This window comes from Trachypithecus francoisi, unplaced genomic scaffold, assembly GCF_009764315.1.
Source record: "Trachypithecus francoisi isolate TF-2019V2 unplaced genomic scaffold, Tfra_2.0 Lachesis_group4, whole genome shotgun sequence".
NCBI lineage: Eukaryota > Metazoa > Chordata > Mammalia > Primates > Cercopithecidae > Trachypithecus > Trachypithecus francoisi.
Window position 1 is genome coordinate 27,553,049 of NW_022681469.1, and position 18,390 is coordinate 27,571,438.

Consider the following 18,390-nt stretch of genomic DNA (forward strand, 5'->3'; position numbering starts at 1 on the left):
ATCCCCCCGATCCAGCCTCTGGAGTAGCTGGGACTACAAGCATGTGCCACCATGCCCAGCTAACTTTTTTTCTGGGGGGTGGTGGGGGTACAGACAGGGGCTCACTATGTTGTCCAGGCTGCTATTGAACTCCTGGCCTCAAGCAATCCTCCTGTCTCAGCCTCCCAAAGTGCTGGGATTATAGGCAGGAGCCACCCCATCTGGCCCTTTCTTTATGCAATAATAGTGCGTTTCCAACTGGGCGCGGTGGCTCACGCCTGTAATCCCAGCACTTTTCGGGAACTGAGGCGGGTGCATCATGAGGTTAGGTGTTTGAGACCAGCCTGGCCAACACAGTGAAACCCTGTTTCTACTAAACATACAAAAAAATTAGCCAGGTGTGGTGACGGGCGCCTGTAATCCCAGCTATTCAGGAGGCTGAGGCAGGAGAATCACTTAAACCTGGGAGGCGGAGGTTGCAGTGAGCTGAGATCACGCCACTGCACTCCAGCCTGGGGTGACAGTGTGAGACTCTGTCTCAAAAAACAAAACACACAAAAAAAGTTGTTTCCTTTCTTCAAATAGTTCCCCTTGTAACTGTTTTAAGTCTACCAGTTGTATAAGCTCACCAATGATTATCTTTTAATGTTAAATAAAACACTATATGAAAACTGTAAAGTCATGTACTCTCTAACTAACACACTTTAGGCCTGTATATACGGAAGCTGGCATCTAAGTTACATCCCACCATGCAGGGTTACAATTCAAAGCGTACTTGGAAATACCAGAAGACTATTTAAGAAAACCTTTTGTCATTCACAGAGTTAGGCTATCTTCTACAAGATTGCTGTCATATTTGCATATAATTTCAAACTCTAAGTAATTTTTCAAGTGATTTGTCTCTTCTATCCCCCAAATACCTGGGGAAATAAAAAAAAAATGTTTCACTGTTTTCTGGATAAGAACAGGCCACTGGAACACGACTACGTTCTAGTACTAACTGGGTGATCAATACAGATCATTTAAACCTCCTAGGTTTTAGTTTTTTCGTCTGCAAAACTCTCAGTGTTGTGAAGTCCTTCAGATATAAGTTACATGGGCCGGGCGCGGTGGCTCAAGCCTGTAATCCCAGCACTTTGGGAGGCCGAGGCGGGCGGATCACAAGGTCAGGAGATCGAGACCATGGTGAAACCCCGTCTCTACCAAAAAAAAATACAAAAAAATTAGCCGGGCGCGGTGGCGGGCGCCTGTAGTCCCAGCTACTCAGGAGGCTGAGGCAGGAGAATGGCGTGAACCGGGAGGCGGAGCTTGCAGTGAGCCGAGATCGCGCCACTGCACTCCAGCCTGGGCGACAGAGCGAGACTCTGCCTCAAAAAAAAAAAAAAAAAAAAAGATATAAGTTACATGAGGCCAGGCACAGTGGCTCATCTGAGGTCGGGAGTTCGAGACCAGCCTGGTCAACATGGTGAAATCCCATCTCTACCAAAAATACAAAAATTAGCCTTTCATGGTGGCACACATCTGTAATCCCAGCTACTCAAGAGGCTGAGGTAGGAGAATCGCTTGAACCCAGGAGGTGGAGGCTTCTGTGAGCTGAGATTGCACCACTTCACTCCAGCCTGGGCAATACAGCGAGACTCCATCTTAAAAAAAAAAGAAAGTTACGTGAAAACATTCTGAAGGCTGACAAGTACGAACATCATTTCTACCTTTAAAATATGCATAAAAATGAAAAATACTCTATAGTTACTAAGTACAATAAAAATGATATTATAACTGACTACATGCCTAATTCAGTACATAAAAACACTTTTGGCACTGTATAAGTGTGAAATAATGCCAATTATTTTAAACTACCAAAAAAACTGTCCTATCTTGGAACTATAAAACAATCCATTATCATCAGTTAAGTAACATTCTGTTTCCAAAATGGCACACGGTAATACTCAGACACATAATTTTACAGCAAAAAAAAAAATTAAAGAATTTTCATCTGGCTTAAAAATTATTTGCCAAGGCCTCACTAAAAGGAAATTAACCCTGTTAAATTCTGAAGCCTGGAGAGGGGGTATATAACTAAAATAGCAATAGCAATTGACCTTTTGTTTTACAGTGTTTCTGGGTACCCTCTGGATAAGGTTACCCTGGTTCATTAACTTTAATAACCCTTCCTCTTGGGCTCTGGGTTCTCAGTGTTCTTTCTGAAAAGCAGGTCTCTTTGTACGCATAAATTCTCACAGCAAAGAAAACCCACATTTCCACAACAGCCTCATTGATAGCTGAGCAAAATAAAATCTGGCACGCAGTAAGCATCCTAATGGAATTAAGCCAAGATGTCATTCCTATCCATGAAGGCTTTGTGGTCCCAACTGAAGTTTAATAGTAAAATTAAATGAATCGGATGGAAACTGAGCCTTCTGACATACCTGAATGAAAATGCATAACAAAAATTTTAATTAATTCATCTAATTATTTAAGTCATGCAAAGAAGAACTATTATCCAGAAACAGACACCAGAAAGGTATTATTTAATGTACAAAGGATATCAAAGACCTTTAAAAATTATGGATATAACTGGAGAAACCTGTAGAGAGAAGTAAGGAAGTAAAAAGGAGAAAAAAAACTATTAATATTTGCAGCAGGGTAGTAGATTAGTTAGGGAAGCGCATTCTCGTGCTTATACGCTCTGTAATAATTCATTTACATCTGGGACAGTACAATCCTCTTCAAGGAGCAACCCCTTCACCCCTTCTCTATATTTTTTCTGAATGGGGTATAGGCTATAGTGTCTATCCATTTCTCCCAGCACTTTGAGGAACGTTTATTCAACACTTTTTGAGTACTGAGAATTAGCAAAGCACTTTAGAGAATTAAAAAGAAAGAAGACATAGTCCCCAGTCCCTATCCTCAAGGAACTTACAATCTAGTCAAGAATATCAACAGGCAAACAGATCAACATAACGCAAGGCAGACTAAATGTCATAAGAAAGGTAAACAAGGTAAAAAGCACCACGAGGGTTCAAAAGAGGGAAGAGAGTATATCTGGCTGAGGGGACTCAGAAGAGATTTCATGGTGACAGTGGTATTTGACCTATGCACCAGCAGGAAGGCAGGATACAGAACAACAACAACAACAACAGAGGGCTTTTCAAGCAGAGTAAAAAGAGTAACAAAAGTATAGAGACAGAAAAACACATCAAAAGTGTTTTAAGGAACATGTACTCTCGTCAGGCAAATCCTGGCTACAATCCTGGCTCTATGACCACAGCTATGTGATCACTACACAGTTCCTTAACTATTGGTTTCTCAGTCTCTAAGATGTGATACAGTGTCCATCCCATAAAGCTGCTGTGAGAATTAAATTAAATTAAAGAATGCATGTTAAATGGTTAAACTGTATGATGAATAAATATACTGTTTGATTTAAAAGAAAGCACAGGTAGGAGGTGGAGAGGAGGTTAAAAGACAGGCAGTCCAGATCATGGAAGGGATTAAATAACAGGATAAGGGCTTTGAACGTGATTCCACACAGACAGTAGAGAAGCCACAGAAGATCTTAGGCAGAGGGGTAACAAGGTAACATCTGAACTTGCAGCATACAGGACTGACTGAAGGAGTTGAGAATGACAGGGATTGGCGGTAAAGTGGCCAGTAATAGCTTATGTTCGAAATGTCAAACAAATTTCATTCTAAAACACTGAGTCAATCAATCACCAATCAATCTATTTTTCATTACTTAGGCCACAAAAGCTAAAATTCAACCATATTCTTTGGTATACTACATGTACCAATTTGGTACCAGTACAAAACAAACTCTGGAGCTACCTACTACCAGTAGTACTAATCTACACATCTTATATGCACTAAAAATAATGTAGAAATGTAAGGTATATAAAGATATCTCAGTGTCTTTTTGCACAATGCAACAGGCTTTTTATTTTTAGTGCCCAAGTGCAATATCTGTCTTCTTTGATTTTTAGGATAAATCAGACTGTGCTGATTGCATAACCCTCCACAAGATGGCACACTGCTTTTGCAATTAAATCAGTTTTCCAGTTTTTCCACTTTGACACTGTATAAGATGCATATACTATGCATTGACATAGCCCTGACCCAAAACTTAGACAAAATTCATGTATCAAAAAGAAGAGGTAGGGGAAGGGTTAACAGGCTGGTGAAAGAAGTTACCTTAATTCTTAGTTTAGACACTGACAGAAAAACAAAATTTTTTTTAAAAAAGGTTTTAAGAAACACAAATTTATCTTTAAGACAGAAATAAAACTCTATAATAATTAGATGAAGAGTGTAAATCCTTCTAAAAGTGAAGTTTAGTAAGACTTAAATTAACATGACAATTTTTGAAGAGAGAAATAAATGGTAAGGGGGAAAATATTTTATATGCTCTTTACCCTTCCCTTCTTAAGCCATCCCCTTGAAGTATCATGACCCAGCAGATTATCAACTGGATTCACTGCCTCCCTTTTTAAATAGAACTGTATTCTTACGTAAAGCTATGGTTACAACACTATCTAAATCTTTTGGGTAAATTCAACATACAGTCACTTTCCTTGCTAATGGGCTCAATGTTATGCCTATGACAATATACTTTGTATTCTTAATGAAGTCTGCATTTCAGAATTACTTTCTGTTAACTGTGTAAAAGAAAGATGCACATTACTTTCAGAAATACAGCCACATGAATAAATTCGTAATAGCAACCAAAACCCATGTTTAGGCACTCCCTTCAAGTTTCTTTAAGGAACATCAAGAAAAACTGTATGTGGTACCACAAAATAAAAGCACTTTCAGGCTGGACGTGGTGGCTCACTCCTGTAATCCCAGCACTTTGGGAGGCCGAGGCGGGAGGATCACCTGAGGTCGGGAGATCAAGACCAGCCTGACCAACATGGAGAAACCTTGGCTCTCCTAAAAATACAAAATTAGCCGGGCGTGGTGGCACATGCCTGTAATCCCACCTACTCGGGAGGCTGAGGCAGGAGAATCGCTTGAACCCAGGATGTGGAGGTTACGGTGAGCTGAGATTGCGCCATTGCACTCCAGCCTGGACGACAAGAGCAAGACTCCGTCTCAAAAAAATAAATAAATAAATAAAATAAAAATAATAAATAAAAGCACTTTTATATAATAGCTACAGAATAGTTAAAGGTTCAAATTTCTACAGAAGGGTTCTTCCAAGTGACAAGCAACTCTCCATCAACTTCTTTTGTAGATACCAAATATTAGAGCTTTGCCTAAGTCTTCATACCTGTTCTGATTGAGAAAGAAGAAAAAGGCTTAAACTGTAGGTTCTCAAAATGTAATGAGTGTTACACAACAAGGAACAGCCTAACATAATGGAAATTTATTAATACATTTCTAACTCAGCAGACTTCCACACTGACACAAAATAGACATGGCTTTTCTCTCTTTCTATTCACTGTTCTTATCTCAGTTGAAAACTAAGTCACAGTTGAAGAATCTTAAATGGAGAGATGCCAGGTACAGGGATTACAATTAATAAAACTGATCCAGTAGGACAAATCCAGTAGGACAAAATACAACATTCCTTCTCTACCATGGCATGAATGATAGGACTCCCTTAGGATGGAAAAAAGCTTTGAAAATTAAGTAATAAAATTTGTGCCATCATACACCTTTTAAAATGGTCACTGTATCCTTAGAGAAGGCAGCAATATGGGGGGAAAAAACCCTATAGACTAAAAAAAGAAAATAAAATCTATGTACTACTAAGTTTCTAATATCTAAGAAAACAAGGTATATGAAACACCGGGAAGCAACAATTGCTTTAAAATATAAGCCATGTTAAATAAGCTAAAATTAACTTTATGAAGTTTTACTCTAGTGAAGGTGTTCTTTTTAAAAAAAAATTTCTAGAGACAGAATCTTGCTCTGTTGCCTGGACTGGAGTGCAGTGGCACAATCATAGCTCACTGCAGCCTCGAACTTCTGGGCTCAAGCTATCCAAGCCTTAGCCTCCCACACAGCTGGGACCACAGGCACATGTCACCACGCCTGGCTAATTTAAAAAAATATTTTGTAGAGACAGAGGTCTTGCTATGTTGCCCAGGCTGAACTCGAACTCCCAGCCTCAAGTGATCCTTCCATCTCGGCATCCAAAACTCTGGGATTATAGGTATGAGCTACCATGTCTGGCCAGTGTTCTTAATTTTGTGAGTTAATAAGAGTCTCTTTGATTATCTGAAGCCATGGATTCTCTTCCTAGAAAAAATTTGCAAATAGACAACATGTTGCACCCAACTTCAACAGATAAAGAACCCTTGTGCTGGAAAACTTCAAAATGCATATTTAAAATAATAACTGAGCTTCTTTAAACTATATTTTACTACTTATGCACCAATTTTGTTAACATGGAATTTCCTGGTTGTTCAAACTCTACTTAGAGAAAGTTATTCTTTACTACTAAACCTACCTGATCTTCATCAACAAAATTCTTATATGCACGTTAGTATTTTGTCTCAAAAATATTATAAATATATTTATGGTTTCCCTTCCCTAAGGCACCAATTACATAAAAGATTAAACAAATTTACCAAAATAACATTGGTTTTTTAGAATGTGGAATTATGAGTGAGTTACTTTTTCCCCTCAACACTGCTTTTCAAATTGTTTTAAACTTTTTCAAAAATTTTTTAATTACTTCAAAACATTTTCATAGTGAAATTTTGTCCAATTACACACACACAAAAAAGAAAATTCCTTTGAGTTATATAAAATTATCTCAGCATAATTAATCACTGCTGCATATTAATATATGGCATATCAAATGCATGTTATATAAATAATATACGCATATATAAAATACATTATTTCATTTAACTCTCACAATTACTTAGGTTATTATCACCATTTAAATCAATACAATTCATTCAAGATTGAACAAGAAGTCAAGGTTAGAGCCAGGATTCAATCTCAGGGATGTCAGACACCCATCTTTCCTTCCCACAAATTTAACACCTACCTATTATATTTGGCTGCCATATCATTAAGATCCGACTAGAAAGGTTCTTTCAAAGATTGATGATAAACACAATCTCTTTGGAAGTCATTAAGATCAACCTGATAATTAAGATAACTGCTGATCAATAACACAGCTATGGTACCTAAATGATTAAATAAATACTAACAGTATATGAAAGCCCTCAGTAAATCATGCTACTAATAGTCATAACAGAAACAGAGAAGAAATTTTGGAGAGAAAAACCCAAGGATATACCAGACTCTGCACTTGAGCCCAAACCAAGTTCAGAAAGCAACAAATTTTACTTTAACAAATGCAAAGCTCTGTAATTAGTTTTTCTACCTAGATCCCAAAGTAATGATAATTACAGCTTTGGGAAGCATAGTCTAAATGGTATAACAAGCAGAATCCGAAAATTTAAATATGTTTGAATATAACCAATAAAACAGATCCACCACAGAACATATTTTTCTTTCTACCCAAAGGAAAATGAATTTTAAAACTTTGGTCCAATCCAACAAATATTTAGTGCATGTCTACTCCATACTAGGCCCTATAGTCATAAAAATAAATGAGGCAAGATCCTTGGCCTTCCCCCTTGTCCATGGGGGCTGGGAAGCTGGAGAGACAGAAATGGTATACACAATACCTATGTGAACAACTCTAAAACAATGTGGACTTTTTTTTTTTGGGGGGACGGAGTCTGGCTCTGTCGCCCAGGCTGGGGTGCAGTGGCTAGATCTCAGCTCACTGCAAGCTCTGCCTCCTGGTTTTACGCCATTCTCCTGCCTCAGCCTCCCAAGTAGCTGGGACTACAGGCGCCCGCCACCTCGCCCGGCTAGTTTTTTGTATTTTTTAGTAGAGACGGGGTTTCACCGTGTTAGCCAGGATGGTCTCGATCTCCTGACCTCATGATCCACCCGTCTCGGCCTCCCAAAGTGCTGGGATTACAGGCTTGAGCCACCGCGCCCGGCCCAATGTGGAAATTATTGTAGTAATAATGGTTTGAACAGTGTTACATACATACAGAGGGAATTATTATTTTGCTTAGATCTATCTCCTGAACCTCAAACTAATATATCCAACTGCTTACTTGACATACCTATGTAGATGTCTAACTGGCATCTCAGACTTAACTTGTCTCAAATCAAGTTGCCGAACAACCCACCATATGGGATCCTCTCGTACCCATCTTAGAGAATGGTTACACCATTTTTCTAATTGTTCAGGTCAAAACTTTAAGTCATCCTTAGCTTCTTTTTTTCACACTCCTCATCCAGTTCCTCAAAAAATCCTGTCAGCTCTATATGATACCTTTTAAAATACATCCAAAACGTGACCAATTTTCAACATTACTACTACCATTCTGGTATAAGCCAATGCTATAATCACTTCTCAGATGAGCAACAGGCTCCTTAAAGGACTCACTGCCCTTCACTCAATTTGTTTTGTTAAACTGCAAGGTCAGTTCATAGCGTTTCTTAAACCCAACAATGGCTTCCCACTTCACTCTGCACATAGGTTAAAGTCCCAAACAAAGTCCTAAAAAACTCAACACAATTTGTCTCCCCAACTATTTCTCTGACTTCACCTCTTACCACTCTCTTTCTCACACATCTCTGATCTAGCAACAAAAATTCTGGAAAAAAACCAAGAGTAGTAGAAAGGTGGCAATGTTTTACTTTGTAATAATATCTGTTCAATAATGAATATCACCTGTATGAAGACACTTTATTTGAATACCTGGTTCAGCAGTACTTACCATAAAATGTCAAAAATTAAGGGATTAAGCTCTTTAAGAATATCTGTAATGAGGCCAGGCACGATGGCTCATGTATGTAATCCCAGCACTTTGGGAGGCCAAGACAGGATGGTCACTTGAGGTCAGAAGTTCAGGACCAGCCTGGCCAACATGGCAGAACAGTGTCTTACTAAAAATACAAAAATTAGCTGGGTGGGTGCCTATAACCCCAGCTACTTGGGAGGCTTTGACAGAAGAATCGCTTGAACCCCAGAGGCAGAGGTTGCAGTGAACCGAGATCACGCCACGGCACTCCAGCCTGGGCAACAGAGCGAGACTCTATCTAAAAAAAAAAAAAAAAAAAAAAAAAATATATATATATATATATATATAAAATGAATCTTCTCAGAAAACTACACAAAGACAAAAATTTTGCACACCATTTAAAGACTATCATGAGAACAAAAAATGGACAGCAATAGCTAGCTGAGACAAAAGATTGGGAATGCCACGGTGTGAAAGTTGTTAGACTTCTGAATAGTGTTTTCTGGTTTCTTTTGTTTTCTCCTGATCAGATTCCTGGATTACCCACATGCACAACCAGAGACCTGTTTAATTTAACCTGAACCATAATTTTAGTGTTGTGAAAGTTCAGAGCTTTTCCTATTGAGTTCCAGGGCATCTTTCCTCGTATTTCTCTCTGCTTCCAGACACTGGAATCCACAGAAGTTGCCTCACTACTGCCCTACCTCAGTTTGAACCCCAACCTAATTGTCTCACCAGTTTCTACCACAAAATAAATAAATAAAAATCAACTCCCAAATCAATTTTACTAGAGAAAACTTCTAAGAATTTGGTGAGTAAAGAAAGAGTCACGTCATGAAATGTGGCATTCTGCCATCCTTCTGGCTCTACTACCACTTATCTCAAGCTTGTCCAACCTGCAGCCCATGGGCTGCACAAGGCCCAGAATGGCTTTCAATGTGGCCCAACATAAATTTGTAAACTTTCTTAAAATATTATGAGACTTTTTTTTGTGATCTTTTTTTTAAGCTCATAAGCTATCATTAGTGTATTTTATGTGTGGTCCAAGACAATTCTTCCAATGTGGCCCAGGGAAGCCAAAAGATTGAACACCCCCGATTTATTTCCAATTTTTTTTGTTTTTTGAGACAAAGTCTTGCTCTTGTCCCCCAGGCTGGAGTATGATGGCGCAATCTTGGCTCACTGCAACCTCCGCCTCCTGGGTTCAAGCAATTCTCCTGCCTCGGCCCCCTGAGTAGCTGGGATTACAGGCACCTGCCACCACGCCCGGCTAATTTTTGTATTTTTAGTAGAGATGGGGTTTTACCATGTTGGCCAGGCTGGTTTAGAACTCCTGACCTCAGGTGATCCACCCGCCTCAGCCTCCCAAAATGCTGGGATTATAGGCGTAAGCCACCGCACCCAGCCATCTCTTTCTATTTCTTCTTCCCTTTCTCTGATCCTAATGAGACAATTTTTCTTAGTGTTGCAAAAATAGTTCCTTCCACAATCAGGTCTCAGTATTTTACTTTGTACTCCAAAGCACCTTCACCAATACATACAGTTCTCTTCCTAAAACGAATGCTATTGAGTAAAATTTTCTCCAACTTAAGTAGAAAATTTTAAAAATACATTTTAAATAAAAAAATGTTAAATCACTGCTAATTGTACCACCAGACATAACTAAGGTCAATATTTTGGTATGTGTCCTTCTAGTCTTCCCCTCTATAGTGAATGATAATTTAAAAGGAATCATCACTTCTATCCCTATTTCTATACCAAGATATCAAAATGTCGACAAAAGGTTTCAGATAGCTCTTCTTGGAAACATATTTTTTGAATGCAAAAAATGAAAACAAAAACAAAAAAAAAAAGAGGAATTCCACCTCCAAATGTTTTATATGCCATCTCTATTACTGATAACAAGGATCACCTGAATCTGGTGAAATCCTTTCAACCTCAATGTCCACGTATAATTAGTACTGTTTCCACACTATATGTGGCAACGGTAACATATTGAAAAGCATGAGAACTTGAGCAACGGACAATGTATATTAAATGACCACCCATGATTCCTTTTTAAGGCTGAAAAATCTAGTTTTGTCATCCACCATGGGCCTAAATAAAGTTTGACCCAGAATTCATAACGATTAAAAGAAAAAAAGAAACACTCCAAATGGGTGCAAAATGGCTCTAACTAAAAAATCTTCTACTAACAGGGTAATTCCCTAGATTTCCTGTGGTAGAAATATTTGCATAAAAGTGTATTTCCAAAGTACTTCTGTAGCTTTCTATAAACTGCTGCCAATATTGAAGTATGGATATAGGCCGATTTTTCTTTGTACACTTTCACTAACCTATAAAAACTCCTTAGAAGCTATCAAAAAGAGATTACTCCTTTAAAGGTCCATCTGGAGGAAAATTCCATGACTATAATAGTCATTCTCACTACGCTTTCTTATAATTTCTACAGTAAATATAGTAGTTACTCAAATAACATTTTTCCTTTTTTTTTTTTTTTGACAGGGTCTTGCTTTGTTGCCCAGGCAGGTGTGCAGTGGTGTGATGATGGCTCACTGTAGCCTCCAATCCTGGGCTCAAGCAATCCTTCTGAGTCAGCCTCTCAAGTAGCTGAGACTACAGGTATACACTACCACATTCAGCTAATATTTTTTAATTTCTTATATAGAGGGGGATCTCACTATGCTGCCCAGGATGGTCTTGAACTTTTGGGATCAAGCGATCCTCCTGCTTTGGCTTCCCAAAGTGTTGCAACTACAGGCATGAGACACTCACTGTGCCTAGCTGAGATTTTTTTTTAAAGGGAGTAGAGGTAAGGACCCTGACCATCAAGAGTTTGCTAATGCATAAAACAAAAATATTATAGAAAAATATCTAGGCCTTCACGCCACTGCACTCCAGCCTGGGAGACACAGCAAGATTCCGTCTCAAAAAAAAAAAAAAAAACCAAAAAAAAAAAAGAAAGAAAGAAAAATATCTAGGCCTTTATCACTTTATTGTAAATATTTCAAGGATCTCTGACCTGAAAAGTTAGATTTTAATTCTCAATGACTTGCTCACACTAAGTTCTGTCATGACATTTGCCTATTCTTTGAATAATTTTCTGTTTTCAAATTTCATGGATTATAAAAAGAGGATAATTTTTTTGTCTTTTCTTAAACATGTACTTTACCTATCAATAATTAACGCAGTAAGCACTATGAAAATTCCTTCTGCTCCTCCAGATAAGGTGAGATTTAATTGTTAAAGTAAACCACATTACTTTTATATTTAAGGAAAGTGCATTTTGCTTTAAAAGGTAAAGGCTCTTCTCAAATAAACATAGATTTAATATATTATTATAGCATACTATAACCAAATTTGTTTGAAAGGGTGGGCTGGGCATGGTAGTTCACACCTGTAATACAAGCACTTTGGGAGGTCCCAGCAGGCAGACTGCTTCAGCCCAGGAGTTCGAGACCAGCCTGGGCAACATAGCAAAACCTCATGTCTATTTTTAAAAAATGTTGGGGGGGGGGCATGTTTAATAATATTTTCCTTATAGTACTGCTGGAGAAAAAAGAAAAGCATTACAAATTCTACTCTATGTTCAAAAAAAGGGGAAGCTACTGCAGACAATCTAAAAATAAATTCTCATGTCTGTATTCATAAATTATTTAATTATTCTGGATAAAAAACCAATTTGTATATAAATCTGGCTCTTTAATAAATAAGCATACGAATATTTATTATACTCTCAGGCAGAAAGAAAAGATGCCTAAGACTCTATAGCTAATTCAAGCCTATTTCTGTAGGGCAGAAAGGCATCTGGAAAGAGGGACCAAGATTAAGAAAGTGAATTCCTATTTGCCTTAAAACGAACCTTTTCCAAAGAGACCCTAATAACAATCTCAAACCAGTTCAGAGGTGATCATAGAAATTTAGCTTTTAATTTTGAAAGAAAAGTTATAATTTCTCTTCTTACAAAAATTATGAAAATAAATTCATGTCAAGAAGACTTAGTATCTACATTGTAACCATTTTTATTCTTAATTATTTTATGAGTCTCCAGAGCAATTATTTTATTCCCGAAGCAATATGACTTGGCATAACACACAGTAGAATTGAGCATTCATTACTCTTGGAAAGAGTGGTATTCTATGCAGTAAAGTTTTCTAAAATCCAATAATAACATATAACTATGCTAGATTATTGATATTATTTGCTTTTTAAGCAGCTAATCTGAGACTTATTATAATGTTGGCATTAACCTCTAAATATTATGGTAATTAAGTTTTCCTAGGTTTTAGAAACTTAAGAAACATGTTTGCTACCAAGCTTCAGAACAAAATTTAAAAGGCAGGAAAAAAAATACAACAACAAACAAAAAACAACAACTAAAACAATGAAATTATTTACAGGCTTGTGAAAAGTTTTCAGCAATTAATGGACTTACCAACACTTGGCTGCCTAATTTGATATCTGCTTCCTCTGAAAATGTATCTTAGTTCTCTTTATTCCAGTAATTCCCATATTACTCTACTACAATATAAGCGCAACAAAAATCCAGAAGTACACCAGTTTTCCATGAAAATACAACACATATAAACTAGACACATACACACATAAAAGCCCGCATGTTACACTTTTTTTAGGCAATCTAATTTCATTTGTGTAAGAGCCCGCCACCCCCACCCCCGACCCTTCCTTACCTGTCACTGCCTGGTTTAGATGATGCCTGTAGCCAATGAAGATTTTGTTTTCCATTGCAACTGCTACTCACCTGTTTGAACATCAATAACCATCTGATGGCCTCCTCTCATTCCTGGTCGGTTATCTTCCCCATCACCTTTAGTAGAAATAATAGTTTCTTTTAAAGGAATAACAAACAGCAGCATACCCAGAGTAAATTTATTCATAAGTCTGTAATCAGTAGTAAAAATAACCTACACTTATTTTTTCAAAATATTAAGAATAAGTAAAAGGACTCATAAAAGTAACAGTATGACTCAAATCTGTGTTTATAATAATCTTGTTCTTTTTTCCAAATGCTTTCAGGACATGAATGGACTTGGAAGTTATTTTTGATTTATTTATGATCAATGCCACAAACCAGCAGACACAAAATATTATACAAAAACATAAAACAAAAATCTCTAGGCCACTTGGGTGCCAAAGTGAAAGTCAAAAACAATACAAAATTAGATCTCCTGTATATATTCTAGGCATAGTTCGTTAGTATAATGAGGAGTTTTAAAGTTGAGTTACTAAACTATTTACAAAAACAAAGATGTTATCAAGTTTTATATTAATGATATTAATTTTGTATAATGTGTACAACTATTTTGTATAATTTTTGTACAATTTTGTACTTTGTATAGTTATTTTATATAACTTTGTATAACGTATTAATTTTGTGCCAATATTTCAACAATCAGTTCCCACCTAATTTACCAACTACTTTATGTAAGTACTGACTGAAGAAATCTAAGATTTACTTCACTTTGATTCTTATTTCCATCAGAGTTTAATAGGCAGGTTTAAATACAATCAGTAAAACTTTATTTAAACTTCCAAAAGAGAACACTATTATTCAACTTGTATCTAATCTTACTTTACACCAAATCTTACATAAATAAAGTTATGGCCAGGCGTGGTGGCTCACACCTGTAATCCAAGCACTATGGGAGGCCAAGGTGTGTAGATCACCTGAGGTCAGGAGTCAGGACCAGCCTGGCCAACATGGTAAAACCCTGTCTCTACTAAAAATACAAAAAATCAGGCATGGTGGCGGGTGCTTGTTATCCCAGCTACTCAGGAGGCTGAGGCAGGAGAATCACTTGAACCCGGGAGGCGGAGGTTGCAATGAGCCGAGGTCGCACCACTGCATTCCAGCTGGGCAACGAGAGTGAGACTCCATTTCAAAAAAAAAAATAAAAAGTTATAACTTCATTTCAGTAGTTCAAAAGGTTATAAGATTCTAATGTCTTACCTGATATGAATTAGAAAGCCTAAGGCTTTCTTCATAACTCTCCTATTAGTTGAAATATATTACTTTGGCTAATAAGTTTCCCTGTATTGGCTTTCTCCTAATGTAAAATGGAGAATATCCAATTTTATACTAATTTCACAAGGGTGCTATGAAAATGACTGAAATGTCAGTTCTTATATACAGAAAATAAGACACAAAACTGAAGCTTTTCATCACTACTGTATTCAGCGGCTAATCATCCAGAAGTTCCCTCCAAATCCTTTCTCCTAATAGTTAAGCCTTTAGATTGTGCAATTTATTATCATTGAAGCTTCTGCCCTTTCTTCTTTTCTTCCCCCATCAGTCAGTATTACCATTTTTAAGAGTAGATTTAAGAAAGCATATTCATCCCTGAGAGGTCTCAGGGAAAAAAGAAAGCACTAAAATGAATTCATTTTCAGTAAGTTTGTATTTTATATGTTGAATCCATTAGTTTGCAAATACACAATTACAGTCTGTTTGCTATAATACGTGTCTTTAAAGAAAATTACCTCATACATGACTGATAAAATAGGAGAATGATGTTCATCTAACATCAATTATGGAGGTACTTAAGCAATTTTCCCCTGCATATTTATATGCAACACTATCAGGAGAAAGCTTTCTCACAACTAAAGAGAAGTCCTTAGCAATACATGAAGACCACAATGAAAAAAGCTCAGTATCCACAGAACTGCCTTCCTTTAATGCAAACAGTTGCATTAAGAGATTGCTACACTTTCCACTATGTTAACTATCTGGCAAAGCAGTGAGTACAGATGAAGAAGTGACAAAAACTTCCCCCTTATATGAAAATAAGGGATTCATGAAGAAGACTATACTCTGGATCTGATTTCAAGTTTTGATGAAAACAGTCTTTATTAGAAGCAAATGCCCTCCAGGATCCATATTTCAAAGATGAAGTCATGAGCCCAGGGCTTAAGTCTAAACACACTATGATGTTCAATATAAATACCTTTGAAGATTTAAATGTACTGATATTTATTTTTATTATAATTATTACACTAGTTTTTATTAGTAGCTGGTTATAAAGTTCCACAGATTTGGAATGGTCTTCTGCCTATTTTTCTTATATGCCCACTAGGTTTAGCAAGCAATTTTGCAGAACTTAAGCTTTTCAAGAACATGCGTATGGCAATACAACACAGCCTATAATTTTATAACATGCATTTATCAAAGCAGTTTATAATGATATTCTGTGTAAAAGCTGCCCAACCTTCTGTTATGGCAGTAAAACAAAAAGGTTTAAAAAGAAAATTTTAATATAACAATGAATTCTACTACCTGGTTAAGGAACCTACATCTTGTTTTAAACATCTGCTTTTTATTTATTTTGTTATGGTTGTTGTTCTGTTTTTTGAGACACAGTCTCACCTTGTTGCCCAGGTTGAAGTGCAGTGGTATGAACATGGTTGACTGTAGCCTTGACCTCTCAGGTTCAAGCCACCCTTCTACCTCAGCACCCTAAGCAGCTGGGACAACAGGTGCCTGCCAACTTATCTGGCTTTTTTTTTTTTTTTTAAGATGGAGTCTCTATCTGTCTCCCAGTCTGGAGTGCAATAGTGTAATCTCAGCTCACTGCAACCTCTGCCTCACAGGTTCAAGTGGTTCTCCTACCTCAGCCTCCCAAGTAGCTGGCATTACAGGTGCACACCATCACACCGAGCTAATTAATTTTTGTATTTTTAGTGGAGACAGGGTTTTGCCATGTTGGGCAGGTTGGTCTTGAACTACTAACCTCAGGTGATCTGTCCACCTTGGTCTCCCACAGTCTTGGGATTATACGTGTGAGCCACCACACTCGGCTGTATAGTTAATTTTTTGTAGAGACAGGGTCTCACCATGTTGCCCAGGCCGATCTTGAACCCTGAGCTCAAGCAATCCTCCTGCGTCGGCCTCCAAAATTACTGGGATTACAGACATGAGCGACTGCACCTGGCCAGTATCTTTTTTATTAACATAGTACTATGACACTTGAACTACCTTGGGAAAACTGAAGACTGAGACATTGAAGAAACAGAACTACAATCTAGAAGGTATGGCTTACCTTTGGTACTTTTGGGAATGATTTGACTCCATCGTGGCTTATATTCCTGTTGACTGATATACTGATTGAACAAGCCATCTGCAAATATTGAAGAATGAGAAAGAATTACACCTTAACTACTTAAATTATTATAGAAAAAAATTAAAATTTAAAAGACTACATTAAGAGAAATTACTAATATGTCACTAATAAAAAAGCACATTTTCATAAAATATGCATCACTTCAGTTTCACTTCATGCTACCCCGAATATAAAATAGTAAAATATTAATTGGCACGACCATGCAAACAAATTGCTTTAGAGGAAGCTCATATTACACGTACTGTTTCTCACCATTACTGCACCTATATTAGATACAAAATCATTGCTACATTCAATGGACAAGTATGTGACATTACCAAAGGGTTAGAGACCTTGAAAGAAGGAAAAGGGAGTCAACTGGGAGGGAAAAAAAAAGTCATAAGACAATTTAAGGCTGCAAAATAGAAGCAGGAGAAAATAAAAATAAATAATCTGTATAAATGTGCTACTTCATTGAAAAAAAGATCTTATATATCTTTAAAAAATCATTTCTATATCATTATTATAAATATAATTGGGAAAAGGAAAGGATAATTTAAGATTAGGAGAATTATATTTTAATTTCTTTTTGTGATCTCCCACCACTTGTCTTTATTTCAACTATGAAATTCTTAATCTTTATATCCTATAATGACATGGATTCATTGCATCCCAATCTCTTTCCCCCAACAGTGCTCTGTGTCAGTACTTTTTGCCACCCATATCCAAGAGAACTAGAGAAGAAAACAGAGCTCCAACAATTTTGGTCTAGGTCCTTGATACATTTTCAGGAAAAGGGAACACTAATTTTAACATGTGAATTCCATTATTATATAGTTTTGAGTACAAAACTACATAAAGATAAAAGTACTAACAGCAGTAATAAAACTATACTTATGGAACACTTACCAAATGTTAGAATTTATGCTGTCTCATCTCATTTAATTCTGAAAACAATCCTATGAAATACATTATCATCTCCATTTTATAAACCCGGAAATGTGTATTTAAAAAAAGTAAGAAACTTAATCAAAATCACACAGCTCTTACTTAAATGGTGGAGTTGGGACTAAAGTTCTACCACGCTTTCCTTACTCCTGATTCTGCTGTATCGATAAACTCATAATCCACTTATTAAGTTGTTACACTAGTTACACTGTAATGGTATGGAGACTGAACTCCGTACATACATCCCCACATACACACATAAATAATTATGAAGCCCTATTCCCGTGGCCCTCAACAAAGATTAGTTTAAGAATGGTATGGAACCCAATTTTGGCTAATGAAACATGAGGAATCTTCTGGGAGGCTTCTAGGCAATTTTTCTTTACTTCTAAAGAGACACACAGAAAAGAAAAATCTACTTTTATTCCTCTGGAATATCTGCATGTAATGTATACAAATATTAAAGCCAATTTGTCGAAGTACAAGAATGTAGTCAATTCTATAATGATGACACAGCAGAGAGAAAGAAAGAAATGATCACTGAGTCAACCAACCATGAA

At 36.9% G+C, this 18,390-nt stretch overlaps 1 protein-coding gene across 4 annotated transcripts in view; it reads right to left on the bottom strand.

Annotated features, from left to right (window-relative positions):
- The window catches only part of MKLN1 (muskelin 1), a 392,713-nt gene that overhangs the window by 71,809 nt on the left and 302,514 nt on the right, over window positions 1-18,390 (bottom strand). For all 4 annotated transcript variants that reach the window (XM_033194309.1, XM_033194310.1, XM_033194311.1 and 1 more), the window contains 2 exons: window positions 16,823-16,900; window positions 13,528-13,593 (listed from right to left, as the gene is read on the bottom strand). In XM_033194309.1, the coding sequence (XP_033050200.1) occupies window positions 13,528-13,593; window positions 16,823-16,900 (144 nt within the window). The remainder of the gene's footprint in view (window positions 1-13,527; window positions 13,594-16,822; window positions 16,901-18,390) is intronic.